At 47.5% G+C, this 15,804-nt stretch overlaps 2 protein-coding genes across 4 annotated transcripts in view; one reads left to right on the top strand and one right to left on the bottom strand.

Moving 5' to 3' along the window:
* Positions 1-5,894, bottom strand: part of LOC119387214 (uncharacterized) — a 77,816-nt gene extending 71,922 nt beyond the window's left edge. Inside the window, exons 1-3 of one of the 2 annotated variants that reach the window (XM_037654532.2) lie at positions 5,668-5,894; positions 3,219-3,369; positions 1,516-1,626 (exon numbers count right to left, since the gene is read on the bottom strand). In XM_037654532.2, the coding sequence (XP_037510460.2) occupies positions 1,516-1,626; positions 3,219-3,369; positions 5,668-5,726 (321 nt within the window). In that variant the 5' untranslated portion in view covers positions 5,727-5,894. The remainder of the gene's footprint in view (positions 1-1,515; positions 1,627-3,218; positions 3,370-5,667) is intronic. The other variant, XM_049413426.1, reaches the window with a different exon arrangement.
* Positions 1-15,804, top strand: part of LOC119387209 (probable serine carboxypeptidase CPVL) — a 65,916-nt gene that overhangs the window by 47,850 nt on the left and 2,262 nt on the right. The window lies entirely within an intron of this gene.

A 15,804-nucleotide genomic window follows, 5' to 3' on the forward strand; every position in this document is an offset into this window, starting at 1 on the left:
CTAAAAGACCAACTTTTAATTGCCCGTCCTTTCGTGTTACATTTCGGGGGACATATAAGTCAGCTCCTGGAATCCGCCGGGCCACTGCGTCCCAATATAGAACGGGATGTAGTGGCCGCAATATATGAGAAATTACGAAATTATTTCTATTACTGCATTGTTACACAAAAAAGATTAGCGACTGGAGAAGGGGCCGATTATAGCGTAATCCTGGTCGTTCCTAAAGTGATAGCATTGTCTAAAACAATAAATAATCAACATAATCAACAACGAAAATGTCTATATGCCCATACATGACGTACACATATTGCCAATGAAATATTTATTGTACTTTATTTACACAGCACCGTGTCTTTATTCAGCAGTCACAATTAAAAGCGAGAAGAAACAAGAATTTTGACTGAGTGTCGTAGTTCACTGAATATCCAGAGGCCTTCGCAACACGCCGTGCACTTTCACGATACACTTATTGGATGAAACGAAAACAACGATGACTACGCACAACGAACTTTCATTTGTCATCTGGTTCAGGGAGCAGCATGCGCGTGATTATTAGGTCGAAGGTTTGTGTAATTCGGCACCGACTGTCGCGAAGGCTGCACGCAATTGTGGCTTAACCAGTCGAGAAGATCGCAACAGGGAAGCGTATACGTATGATAGGCTATTGAAGATAAGTGCATTCTTTTTCTTTTTTTTTTTTTTCAGTAAGCTCTATACCCACCTCTGATGCATCACGTCGGCTGACTTCGATACTTGGCGTTCTTTTTCCGACACGCCTCCTAGCGACATTATCGCAAGCGGCAGTTGCACGTCCTTCAGACGTATTGCACAAGAAGTAGGGTTGTGCCGATATGAATCATCTGAAGTATTCCAGGAAGAACGGATGATAACATAAAGTATTGCACCTTGCAGTGACCTGCAACCACGCCTCCACGGTTACGCAAGGCCAGAACTTCAGTATCCAACCTTCTTTTTGTTCCCGGAACCTGTGCGATTTCAGTAAAATATCAGATTATCGTCAGTAATGCGTTCTTCTTGCATCATATCCTGCATATTCTGCTGGCGCCTGTGAGGTGGTCGTATGTCTACTACTTGAAGTTTATACGACTGCACACGACTATATATGCTTTGAAGTACGATCGTTAGCTATACACAGTGCTTGGCAATGAGAACGCCACTCCAAATGGTATGAAAACAGAGATACGAGTGCACAGGTGACGATGTTACGTATAGGAGGTGTCTTCAGAGAATACACACTGCAGGGTTGTGGGACTTCCAAGACGGGCAGCGTGGAGAAGGCTCCATGCCACGGATATCGGAGGCCCAAAACGCGTGGCGCTGCATAGCACGCTACGATCGTCGAGTTGTTTTTGTGGTACTACCGCCGGTGTTGCCACCAACGCTGCTGCTGCCGCCTTTGCAGGGCTCCCAACGCACCGCCTTGTCGCAACAAAGTTTGTGCGGCTGCTGCGCGTCAATGTCGCGCGCCTCCTGATCGCACACGAAGGCTACCACCTTAACGATGCCGCCGGCCACCGGCTTCTTCGCCATGTCGCACAGGCTTTGGCCAACGGACACGTTCGTGGGTGCGTACATCGCATCTAGGCTGCCGGTGAATGCCGCCATCTGCAATGGTGAAAGCGATAACAAAGAGGAGAACATGGTGTTTAAACTCGGAAAAGCCAACAGCGTATATAATATAGAGCGCGCAGCTTTGTCCAAGACACTGAAACACGCGGACGAGACAGCTCCATTATTACTATGTCGTACAGCTAAAGGAACAAAAATAGAAAAGACAAATAAAAAAAAGAACAAGGAAGGCAGACGTATTCATTGAAGGCAAACCGGTTGTGGCTATAAGGAGAACAGCTCGGCATACTTTCTCGTGAGCATATATGTGACTCACACTGATTTCACAGGCGTGACGGAAAGTGACGGAAAGTGTGATTTAACGATGTTACCAGTCGGATCAAGACATCGACTTGGAAGAAAAATAAGAAAAAGATGGATTTCGCCTTAATCAATCTTTACTCCTGACGATCTGTTTTTCCAAATTGCTTTAGTTTTTGCTTCAAATTCACCGCTTCAATATATATATCCGTGTTTTCCTATTTACTTATCACTAATATCGTAAAGGCACTTATTGACGGCGGGATTGACGGCGACGATGCACAACGACGACAGTCACGACGGAGCGCAGACTCTCACGAGCACGAGGGGCGTGCTCTCCGAGAAGAGGCGAAGAGGGCGGCCCACTATAGAAGCCGCACGAGAGGACGGCCCGTTACAGCGTTCCAATGCTTCTCTACAATATTTTCAATTTCATTTAATTTTTACTTCTTCCATATTTTTAATAGACCAAATATAACTTATAATTTAAGGTTTATCTTTTAAAACTATGTATACCCGGTTCTTGGCCAATCCCCCAGCGGGGTGTGTGCCACCACGTATACCTACAAGGATCTGCTTACTCTAGTCCACTCGAGTCGTGCTATAGGCTAATGCATAATGGACGCTGCAAGCTTTTTTCTCACTTGATGACGATGATGACAGCAACTTTATTTCGCGAGATAAGGAGGCCCCCTACTCCCCGTCCCCGGCACACAGGCCTAGGTGACGGGGGCTAGCACCTCCGCGATTACAAGCACGCAAAGAGGTCTTGACTCTTCGCGGTTTCTTCCGCCAGGTGGATATCCTCGTTGCCGTGAAGCAGGGTCATCGCTCCGCAGCGGGGCTTCCCAGGTCTCTCTACAATTTATATTTGATTTGCGGAGCTATCGCACTCCCAGATTACGTGGTCGAGGGTCCCCCTCGCCGCACAGTGCTTGCACTTATTGTTTTGCATATCATCTGTCTGAACATGATATGCCCCCCAGACCGGGTTTATAAAATTTCCAGCCTGCAGGCGCCGCCGTGCTACTGCCTCCCTATTGTTTAGACGATTATCCGGTGGTGGCACCATGCAGTCTCCTAAGTAACCGATAATTTTCGACGATATCCGTATAATTTTGCAGACGCTTGTCTATGTTCCGGCAGTCACGCGGCTCCGCAGTCACCCGGAAGTACTTGCGTCGTGACGTCAAATTAACAAGGCCATGAAACTCCCAGTACACGTTTTCGCGCCCGAGTTTACTGTACTTAACACGGTTCATTTAGTTGTCAAAGATGTAAAGCGGGAGCATTAAGCAGCCCGCCTCCTTAGTATAGTCTGTACGTACCTCTTTCTTGCAGAACTGGCTGCAAAACTCCAAGTCGGCGTCGGTGCACAGGCTGCCCACTATGGAGGTGCTCTCCTTGTACAGCTGCTCCGGCTCGGCGCCCTCCCGCTCCAACATCACCGCGCAGCTGCATTCGTTGCCATCCTGAGCCCTGCAAGCAATGAGCAGTACTCCAGCATTACTGCATTGCGGTGCAGCCGTCGTGAAGTCTATGGAACAAGCGTGAAACAACATACGGATGACCGTCGTATCAGTTCTAAAGACGCTCGCGCGTTAATAAACAGACGTTGTGCTTTCTGTGCCATTGATTATGCACTGACATACACATGACGTGTAACACGGATAGGACAGGCATGTGTAACTTGTACCGACGCGTAATGTTCATCCATAAAATGCGAATCCTGTTCACTTTCACAGAGGCTATGCGTCACTTCTTAGCAACAAGTGATCATGTAGGCGGTCAGCCTCGGTTAATCTGGGATCCCGCGGATTATTCTAAAACACCGTTCTTCACTACTCGTGATAGCATGAAGAACAGTTACAGCACGTGTATAAAGGAAACAGTCCGCCAACGGGCTGTGAAAGTCGCTGCGTCGCCGCAGTAGTCACGCTAATATAATGTATACAATCATCAAATGTTGACACGCCGAACACCGTATGAAGTTACACGACCAAATGAGAAGTGCCGGATGAACGGAAGAAGTTTTATTTTTCGAGGGTTTATAGGCAGAAGCTGTTATCGTTATTTGCAGAAAGCGACACGACTGTATTTAAGTTGCAGCGCCACTACGCCAGCGTTGACGATTATAAAATGTAGCACTCGAAAGAGAAGGCGCCCGAATGGACGGCCAACACTAAGGCGCAACACTTTCAGTTTATACGACCATAGAAAAGTCACTGCGGAACAGACCGAGTACGTAGTCCACACAACGACAGACAACGATCGAGCGGAATTAGTTGAGTCTTTTTGTTTTATGTATGTGCTGCGCACTCTTTTCGATGTTCCGGAGTGGAATCAAGTTGGTCAAACCATGCTTTCCACGAAGTATAACTTCAACCTATATCAATAATCACTCGACTCGCGCGTCAATTACATAACTCAAATATAGCTCTCTGTCCCCCTAAGCAAGAACAGCATTCCACTCTAACATAAATTCAAAACTTCTTCGGGCACAGTATTGACATATACGAAATCAATTACGTAACCGGCAATATAAAAAGATTACTTGCTTTACGGTGACCGGTTCTCGAAACGGTGTTGTCACATGGCAGGCAGCAACGGCGTTACTATAGATGTATTTGAGAAAATTGTTTTCTTTTCGCACTCCACCAATTTCTATGTCTCTATACCTAAAGGTTGGTACGCCGTGCTACGCGGATTTAGTCTGTTCGAATTTCTTGCCGCACTTAATTAACAAGAATGAGATGGATAACAAGCACGGAAATGGGGGTTATAACATGCGGTCTCGTATAATGTGCCCGAAAACACATATACAACGTAGGTTTGAGGTAAAACTTTGTCTTTTTTTTCTGTAAAGCTGGGCACGGTCCAGGTGATATGTACTGCGGTGCCGGTTGGCAACGTCCGGATTTCGCAGACAACCGGTAAAAGTAAATAGCACGTCCCGATAAAGTGACGTAAACACGAGGGAAACTAGAAGCGCCAAGCTCCTCTCATTCGCTCAACATGGCCTTGAAAATGAGCCCATAAATAAACAGTTGTTACGAGTGAAGACGTACTCATCGGCTCCGAGTCAATGGATGCACCATAAAGTCCCCTTGACATCACTGCAGTATACTTCCACCTGGGCTCCCGTATCCTAATAACCCCGTAACTGAACGAGTATTTACGTAATAAATGTTTAATATTACGTTAGCCGCCATGTTATACTTAGCAGGTATGATGTAGCGCTGTTAAGCTCGAGGACGAAGGCTCGAATCCCGACAGGACGGTCGAAATTTGATGGGTGTGAAATGCCAGAACGTCAGTGTACTTAGGTTCACATTAAAAAACCCTCCAAATGGTCAAAATTAATCCGTAGTCAATCTGTAACAAAACGGCTAGCGTCATATTCATATCGTGGTTATGGCACGTAACACCTCAGAAATTAATGCTCTTGAAGAAGGCAGCGCTAAATGACGCAGACGAAGGTAAGGAAACGCACGATGCAATGTCAAATCGCCCAGCAAACCATCCTACTTAATTGGATCTCTTTCTTGATCATTCATAGATTCAGTCGAAAGCCACTGACCTTGTTACTTAATGCCCCTGCAAGCTGTCAAGCCCTAAGGTTGTTTCACAAACGAAATTGATCGTTTTGCCTTCGTTCCGGAGACATCAAGCCATGGTCCACGAAACAAATGTTTCGAGGATCCGTGACGTTACATGCAGCTTATAACTGCATGTTTAGCCTAATGGTGTCGCAAATCAAGGACCCAAAGAACTCACTTGGCGCTCAGGAATACGGCGGAGACGACGAACAGAGAGAGGAACATCCTCCGAGTCATGTCCGCGCCGCAGAATTATCGGCTCGCTGCGCGTGTTCGCGGCTGTCTTGTATATAGAGAGTCCTCTGTCGTCACTGCCGACGCCGAAGATCCGGCTACTGTCATCTGCCCAACACGCAAACCCGCCAAATGACTGTTTGCTTAGGCGTGAGCACCGTTGGCGAACTCTTCTCGCGCACACGGGAAGCCGGCCAGATGCGCGCGGTATTGTGGGCAGGGCCAAGGAAGACGATGCGCGAACGCCTATATACGCTCGGCCTACGAAGTTGCGTGCAGCATGGCGTCAAGGGGGTTGAAGAATTCTGCCCTACAGTGCTGCTGCGCGTGTGAGCTCCTCATTTTCCTCAAACGTTATCGTGCACCCAGCCCAGGATCTGCTGCTCAGAAACGGTCAACCAACCATAGGCGTCGGCAGAGGGGTCAGCCAGGGGGGCCCACCGACAAAAGTGAAAAAGCGTAGGGCGCGAGTGCCGTTAGGCCGATTGCGCTGCACAGAACTTGTGAGTTGCGTCCTGATATCGGACCAATGGCGTGCTGCGTGGTTCCCGCGGAGGGCCCTGATAAGGACGTCGCCGCCAGAAGGCGACGGCTGGGCTGGCCCCTGCATGCATTGTGGTCGTTCAAGGCAGGTGACCGGCTATCGGCGGCCGCGCTGCTCGACGCCGTCGCCCATCGCGCGGTGCGGACGATTTCTACGCGCTGATATCGGAGATAGTTGCAGTCGTCCGGTATCATTCCGCTGGGTACTTTTGTTTCTTGCCCTTTTCCTTGATGCTCGAAACAGGACGCACGCGGGCACTCGGTGGCGCCCCGGAAGAGAAGGGGTTGCCATGCAATACAAACTGTCACGGTCTCACACCGTTGTCAAGAAGGTGTCTAATGCGCTCTCGTCTGAAGGGTAATGATGCGCTGCCGAGGAGCACATAGACGAATGACTACAAGAACACAAAACGGAGACGGACCTTGCGTACTGACAACTTTTATTCTGTCACTGACTTTGAAAGATGACGTGTGCAATGAAACAATAACAGATCCAGCGAGCGAGCACGTGTCTTAAACACATGAAGCAGTCATCGGAAGTTCACTGACTTTTCGGTCTATGACAAGCTCCAACTTTGCGTAGCTTCGTAGAATCAGCGGATATCCCAGTCGACAGAGATTCCGTTGATCCTGTGTGGTTGTCACGACATATTACACAACTCTGAGGACTAGGAGGACATCCTCGCATGGGTTCCTGCGGATGTCCTTCAGCGCTTATCACATGACACCATGCTCACCAGAATCGACTCAAGCGTTCGTGAATGCACGCATAATCGGAAGGTTTTCGCAACTGTCGTACAGGAAATGTGAAGTATATACACTTATGCGGTCGTCGTCGTGTCTGTGACGCGCACTTTCCTACATATTCGGTGGCTGTTGCCAGACGTCAGAAATTATCTCACTAGTTATCGATCGTCATGCACGGGATATATACTTTTTCTGAGAAGTTTAGAAAAGATGCCACATTTAAGATTTCCGGGTGATGACGATCGATAGGTATAACGGTCCGACAAAAAGAACCCAAGAGACGACGCGTAGAGAACGGTTCTATAGAAATAAGCTTGATCACCTTTTTGTCATTTACCGTGGGTCGAAACGTCAGAGCGTCAACTTTTGTATAACCAAGAGAACTTAATGGAAAATCCACCCACTACTCGCTCAGTCTCCTGAATTGGGTATGAGCCACCGTCAGTGGTCATCAACATCAGCAACCTAACAGTCCATGGACCGAAGCCGAGAAAAGAAACCGCGCGCTAATGTTCAGCCCTTCGTGGTATTTATTCTTTTAAATGCGAAGCATTTCTTAGCGAACCACAGGCACTTTGGCCGTTTCTATCTACGTATCTATCTATCTATCTATCTAGCCGCCTACGTCTGGGCGCTCTCCTGGTCGTCTCCATAATTTGTAATATACCAAAATTGGCACAGCAGGGGATCAGTGTATTACGAACATGATTCACTGGTCATGACAAGAATAACGCAAAATACCTGTCACGTACGTCATGAAACCCTTTCTCTCAGTCACGTGTGGCACATACCCGCATACCAAAGTTCATGTTATGCGGGTATGTGCCACAGGTGATACAGAGTTTCAACCAACACAGTAACCACGAAGACAAACCCACTGACAGGCAAGGAGAGTGACAATAATAATATTTGTCGGGGTTTCATGCCCCAAAACCAGACGCCGTAGCGGTGGGCTCCGGAAATTTTGCCCATCTGGTATTCTTTACCGTGTACCGAGATCGCACAGTGCACGGGCATCTAGCATTTTGCCTCCATCGAAATTGGACCGGCCACAGCCGGTATCGAACCTGTGACCTTCGAGTCAGCAGCCGCGCACCGTAACCGCTACACCACCGCGGCTGACGCAAGGAAAGCGAGGAAGCTGATGACAGAACACCGCTGGAAGACGCTCAACTACCATCCACTCGTACTCGTGGTCCGCAACGTGGACCACGTGGATCACGCAAAAACCGGGATCAATGCTTCCTGTAATAAATCTGCCCAGAGAACCAGGCCTCTCATCATTACCGGTGACTTCAACATTGATTTATCAAGACCCAACAACGCCTGGTTTTTCTACTGCGTGAAAGACGGCTTGGATGTGGACAGGGCATCAAAAGACCTCGCTGCCACATTAAACGACAGGAGGCATCATAGCTCATTTCATCGTAAGATGCATCCAGGATATCCACCAGCTCTACTTTACCTCGGACTTCACTGCACTTAGACTCCTCGTAGCCGCGATCACGAACTGATCTGATTAACAAGTCCGGTCCAGCTGCTGGTGCTGACTGATCATGGTGATGATGACCTTGTTCAAGAACTGTAAGAACCCCTTTCACACATGCACACGGGTTCGTGAAACATGCGTGCGTTCTCCGTCATAACGCACAACTATAAAAACTGTAACAACTGCAACTGTGACTGTAACGTACGTGCAGTGCACCTGCGCGCGCCACTTGGCTGTGTATATATCTAGGGAAACTTTCCTGCATGGAGCTTTTGCTTAGTTGCAAGTAACACCTGTCCTATGCATCTGTGTTAATTCTTTGTCTTGTTAGGATTCGCGCTATCCAGTATCGAAGCATATAAGCACTACATATCAGCTTACCGCGTCCGATGTTGGTAACACTCATTCTGCTGTTGGCATCGTTGCGCAACTGCATGTAAACAACTGGTTATATAATACATATGCGACTCCTCAACATATGAGTGTGCGTATGCCACTTCTACATTTCTCTAGCATCATTCCGTAACGTTTCGCTCAATGTGAAAAATTACGCCACAGTCACAATCCCGCGCATACTTCGCATAACATCGATTCCCACGGTACGTGGGTTCTGCCGAATTTTTTTTGTCTGACCTTTTTCTTTAAATCTTGTTTCCTTATTTCAATAGCAAGTTATCGCTAAGCTATTGATTTCTGAACGTACTCTTTCATGAAGCTTACTAATTTCCTAAACAAGGCACCGTGAGATTCATGGCCAATCCCCCGAGGTGGGTTGCGCCAAGTACCTGAGGAGCAACTAACCAACCAACATGCGTGGTTTTTCAGAGTCGTGTATCAGTTATCACTCAAACCGGTGTTGTTCTGTCCACCTTGCAGCTTCAAGGAAACCCTTCGAGTATAAACACTCCGCGTGGCCCCCGAAGTAGCGGCGTTCTATGGTAAGTTGGTTGCATGGTTGTCGCGCAGTCTTCATCGCTATCATTCCTTTAGTCGTGCTGCTGCACTTGTGCGCGCATACAAGTGAAGACAGAAAGCCTAGCCACGCAGGTGCACGTCTCCGCCTGTACGTTATCTAAATGACGCCAATTCCTGATAACCGACCACAGTGGGCCGTCACGTTGTGTATACATCTGGCCTGGCGTCCACGCGGAATTTACCACTCCTCCAGCGCGTTTCAAGGCTAAAGTTAGCAACCACTGATAAGAAAGTATCGTGTGTCATTAGCATCTCACACGATGATGTATATATAAATTCAACAGCTGTTTGCAAACTATTCAGTCCCATCGTTACAATGCGGTTCTCTTCAACGCTTACCACCCACGGTGGTCTAGTGCAAAGGCTCTCAAATGGAGGTCCGCGGAGCCATTTTTGGGGGGTTCGCGAAATCCATCGTCGAAAAAAAAAAAAAAAAAGAAACGCTTTTGGAGGCACACTATCCCGTGACAGAGGCCCCTTCTTACTTTTGGTCTGCTTCACCGCATGACACTTGTGCGTTGCGGCAGAGCTGACTTATGCTTCCCTTTCTTCATGCGATGGCTGTAAAGCTCTTGTTGCACTTTGCTACGACATATGCACGCCAGCATACTTTTTCTAGGCTTGAATACTTGAAGAGGAAACATAGCTAGAAGGAGGTCGAATGCGGTTGCAGACCGCACAACTTAGTCGCAAGCTGTTGAGATAGAATTGGCGTGGTCCTTTAGCTTGACCATTCTTTGCCAGGGAGAAATAAAAGGCACCTATTTGACGCTGCATGTTGTGTTAATTTATGACCCTCCCCCCTTTTCTCTCTCCGCAAGGGGTCCCTAATCACACCCACCGGTCCGCAAGGGGTCCTCGAAACAACCATGGCTGAGAACACTGGTCTAGTGATTATGGTGCACGACTGCCGGCGCAAAGGTCACGGAATCGAATCCCGGCCGCGGCGGCCGCATTTTCCATGTAAGCGAAAATGCTTGAGGCCCGTGTACTAACTCTATTTAGATTTAGGTGCACGTTAAATAATCTCAGGTGGTCGAAATTTCCGGAGCCCTCCACTACGGCGTCCCTCATAATCATATCGTGGTTTATGAACGTTAAACCCCAACAATTACATATTATTACCTTGAACGCTTAGACAAAGAAGGAAGGTGATCGAACAGGACCTTCCAAGCTCCTGTGTTTCTTATAATTACGGCATGACTTTAAGGATGAGTGTTAAACTGACTTAAACAAAATAATTATAACTTCGAGAGCAGTTTCGTACGACCCTTTCATAACTGATGGCTTTCATTAGTTCGTGTTTTCTGCGAAAATCAGTATAGTCGGCGCCATCTAAAGTCGCCGTCCAATAGCTCCTAAGCAGCAGATATGAAGAAACAGCGAAGGAATCATTAAGAACAACTGTAAAATTGTATAAAGATGGCAAGAATTACTTCCAAAAAGTAATTTAATTACAATACTAATTACTTTTCAAGAATTTTTCTAAATGTAACGAGATTGCAAGTACTGAAATTAGTTTGAAATTTGTTGAACAAAAGTTCACCATTCGATCGTGCGCAACTCATGTACACTTTATTTACACCTCACATGCACTGAAATCTCCGAGATCTTTGTTCAACTTCCCACACTTGAGGTTTGGCACTCAGATTAACTTGTCTTATTTTTACTTATACTCGGTAACTTTTTTATGCCATAAGGAAGCGGGCACGCTATATTTTATTCAAAGGTGATTGAGAAAGTATATAGTAATTTACTTGAAATTACTCGCTTGAAGTAATTCATTAATTACTGAATTCATAGGCGTGCGCACAGGGGGGGCGGCAGGGGGGCGGCCGCCCCCCCTAATCACCTAGGAGGGGGGCGCGAAATCTGCCCCGTACATTGACCCTTCTTGTCACTTAAGAGGGGGGGGGGGGCGCGTGCGATGAACCTTCGCCCCCCCCCCTTATGGGGAACGCTGCGCACGCCTATGACTGAATTACCAGCCCACAAAAGTAATTAATTACATTACTCATTACAGCGAAAAGTAAGTTAATCCCTTTAATTTCATTACTGCCAATTCTCACCTGTACAGAAGAAAAACGCCCCTCAAACCTCTGCAAGTGCCCTCCACCCCAAGCCTTTCACAGGCCATCCATTTGCCGATAACCTGCGGCGGAGACACGATTGCACCGTTAAAAGAGAGTATTGTTTCCCGTCTGCAGCTCTTATCTGTTAAAGAGATAGCGAAGATACCGAGAACCGCGACAGCGCAGCTTACTGAGGCATCAAACGCGTAGTTCGCGTATGCGATTCGTGCTTTGTACATAACGCTTGGTTTCGCCGAGAAACTGAGATCTGCGGAAGATAAGGAACGTCTTCGATCGCAATCGTCATCGAAGATAGGAGGCTGGATTGAACAGCGCTGCCTTGTTTGGTGATTAGAGAGCGCAAAAATGAAGTTTGCCTTGTTGGCGCTGTGTGCGCTGTGCAACGGCGCTCATGCGTGGTTCGGGGCCTCCATGCGAAGGCTCTACAATGGGTGAGTACAAGATTGCGAAGGCCTCAGGCACGTAGGCAAGGGGGGGGCCCGGGGGGCCCGCCCCCCCCCCCCGAAATTCGTCTAACCTTTTATATTTCCGGGCCACTTTTTCTTCTTTTTGCCATGGAAAGACTTTCTTTCGAACAATGAGGCCTCGGGCCCCCCCCCCCCCCCCGAAAAAAAATCCTAGCTACGTGCCTGGAAGGCCTTTATTTTTTTCTACGGCGACAACCTTTAAATGGTCACTAAAGGTTAGTGTTAAGCTAAGTTGTAGTGATTAGTGTGTCGCGTTTCTGTAATACATAGCAAAACGGCCGTTCTTGTCTTCAGGAGGCACGTTACAAGCCCCAAGATAACAAGAAACAAAGCAGCAGGCGACGCCATCTTACAGTTCTCGCGTCAATTCGCGATGGCGTCAGTGCAACACCGCAGCGACATATGCAACAACACTTGAAAACATATTCAGCGCTAGCAGACAATGACGTATAAGAGAGATTACTTCAGCAACCTTATTTCCAGGAAGTATCAACATTTTTATCAGCCACATCAGTCCAATAACTTGCCAACCATAAAGGCTGTCTCCTTATTTAACAGGTCAATTGATGGGGCACTAACACACGTGTTACTGTTGCGAAATATAGCTTGGTCTTCAATACTGGTGTCGTCTCTCTTACGTCCTTGTCTAGCGCTGAATATGTTTTCGAATTGTGTTAACCAATACGCCCAAAAATGGCAATGCTGTAACAACATGCTTTAAGTTATGTGTTATAATAATAATAATAATAATAATAATAATAATAATAATAATAATAATAATAATAATAATAATAATAATAATAATAATAATAATAATAATAATAATAATAATAATAATAATTACTGGATTTCTACGTGCCAAAACGACGACAGCATTACGAGGCACGCCGTAGTAGAGGACTCCGGTTTAGGTTCGACCATGTGGTGTTCTTTAGCGTGCGCCTACATCTAAGCACACGGGTGTGTACATTGCATTTCACCCCCATCGAGATGCGCTTAGCAGCGCTGCGCCTTACCTGAAGTGCTTTGTTTAGCGATAAAAGATGCGAATGTGTTTTAAAGGAACCAAGTACTCCTTAAAGGGACATTAAAAAGGCTTTTCTCGTATTAGTAAATTAATGCTTCACAATACCAAAATCAGCACGCTTGCCGAGAGAAGACGCTTGGTAAGCGAGAAAACGCGCAAAAAATAAAATGCTGGTGGCGACAACACCCTGAGGTTCCCGCACCAATCGCCGTGACGTCATAGATTTTTTACGGCGTCTACTAAGGCCTACGTAAGTACATTGTCCTCTGAAGGGATAGAGACTTAGCATACCAAGTTTCAGGACATTTCGCTCAACTAATGCCGCAAAAAAAATAATTATTGTTTGAAATTCGTGACGCCACGTGCGAAGATTTCGGCGCGAAATTTAAGAATGAAGCTTTGACCTTGATTTTCTCTTCTGTTGATAAACTTATGATGGTGAAATTAACGACAGTAGAGTTTTCAGAGTACAATTTAACAGTATCAACATATCCATTGTTTCACTTTAGTGTCCCTTTAAGCAATTTCTGGAATGTTATAAGGTGTCTAAACAGTTTAAACACGAGACATGTAGCATGCTTGTACAGCTTACCGGAAGGAAAAACCGAAACACGGGCGTCTTATCGTTAGCAAGAACGCTCCCAGAGGCTGCCTTGAATGCAATGCCACCGACTATATCTTTGCGCGTGCACACAACCGCAGGCCGGACAGCGTCCGCAGGGCAACTTCCCAGCTGGACGACGTAGGCGAACCACTCTTCCTGACTCCGCTCATCGAGGCTGGTCTGCTGAACGAGGCGCGATACCTCAGCCGTGTCGGTTCGCTCGGGGACGTGCAAGACTTCCCAGGTCACTCAGGATTCCTTACGGTCAACAAGTCATGCAACAGTAACCTGTTCTTTTGGTTCTTCCCGGCCAAGGTATGTATACGTACGCTGCTGAAAGCTACCATGTGTCTGTATAGGCGCGCGTATGGTTCTCCATTAGTGGGGGGCAAATTCCCCCCCGCCCTCCCACCTGGTTGGTCGAGTCCGAAAGAAAAGACGCTCCGCAACGGATGCAAAAAACGAAAATGAAGCTGTTGCCGCGTAGTTTAGCATTATGAAAATGAAGGGATGACATACTTCTCACAACGGGCTGTCATTGGTCCCCGGCATTTTCGGAGGTAAAGAGAGAGAGAATAAAACATTTATTTCAAACAAGTTGAGTCTCTAGTGGTTGGACCTCCTAGTCCGGAAGACCATTGGCTCTTGCCGCCGTCCGGGCTCGGTCGACCAGTGCTTGTTGCTGCCCTGGGTAGGACCTGGACAGGGTCGCCTCCCACTCGACTAATGTAGGACTAATGTGTTGGGATTCTCTTGGCACTCCCAGACCATATGGAATAAGGTGGCCGTCTGGGGACAAAATTTACATTGCAGATTGTACGCCGAGGGATCTATTTTGGACAATATATAAGGATTTGGAAAAGATAATGATTGTAATCGTCGCCACGCGACCTGCGTTTGCCTTATCTAATTTAGGATCAGGTGGGGGTAGAGTGCGTCTACTCAGCCTAATGTGTTGCAGGATATCTGTATAGGGAAGGAGGGGCTGGGGGTCGTCCTGGTCAGCGAGAAGTTGCGTTGTGGAGGAAGCAGCGGAGGTCCGGTGTAAGAGTTCGCGGGCGGAGGCGTGAGCAAGCTCATTGCCTCGAACTCCTGCGTGCTCTGGTACCCATAACAGCTGTATCCACTGACCCTCTTGACGAGTGGCCGCATCCTGCTGCAGTATTGAATGCGCTAAGCGACCGACTTGACCTCTTGCGAAATTACGATACGCCGCCCGGGAATCCGTGAGGACAAAGGTGGCTTTTGTATTACGCATGGCTAAGGCTATACCGGCTTCTTCCATGGCTGTAATGTCGATTCCGGTAGCCGAGACGCAGTCCACGACCTGTCCCCTGTTTACCACGGCTGCCGTGGTGCGGTTGTGCAGGGGTCCGGCGGCATCTACAAAGAAGGCATCTTCACAATCCGAATATTTGTTGTATCATTTTGGCTCTGGCAGCTCGCCTGTTTTCGTGGTGGACGGGGTGCATATTACGTGGCAAAGGGCGAATACTGACTTCCTTCTGCCATTCTGGTGGTAGTGACAGTTTATGGGCGACCTGAATTGGCGGATTGATGCCGACGGCGTCTAGCATGGCGCGACCCGCTTTCGTACGAGCGAGTCGTATAACTTGGTTAGTGCGATGTGCTTCAAAGAGCTCTGAGGCTGTATTATAGATGCCCATCGTAAGCAGTCGGTCATTCATGGCCAATGGTGGTAGATTAAGAGCTTTCCGATATGACGTTCGTAGGAGGCGGTCTAAGTTGAGTTCATCTTTTTTCAGGATGCGCAGGTACGGGAAGCTATAAGTGACACGACTGATCACAAAGGCCTGTACAAGACGCAGTATGTCCGCCTCCTTCATGCCACGGGGTCGATTGGCAATTCTAGATAACATTTGGGAGATATTGGTACAGGTATTACGGAGTCTTTGAATTGCTGCCTTGTTGTTGCCCTGATTATTAATGTGTGCTCCGAGGACGCGGATGGTTTCCACTTCCTTGACCGGGGATTGAGCAAGTTGTACATTCAAAGGAATGTGGTTGCCACGTTGCCTAAATACCAGCAATTCTGACTTAGTGGGGGAGCAGCGAAGTCCACATGTCCGACCGATGCGTTCCACAGTATCCGCAGCCCGTTGAAGCGCATCTTCC

This window comes from Rhipicephalus sanguineus, chromosome 3 (genome assembly GCF_013339695.2).
Source record: "Rhipicephalus sanguineus isolate Rsan-2018 chromosome 3, BIME_Rsan_1.4, whole genome shotgun sequence".
Lineage (NCBI taxonomy): Eukaryota > Metazoa > Arthropoda > Arachnida > Ixodida > Ixodidae > Rhipicephalus > Rhipicephalus sanguineus.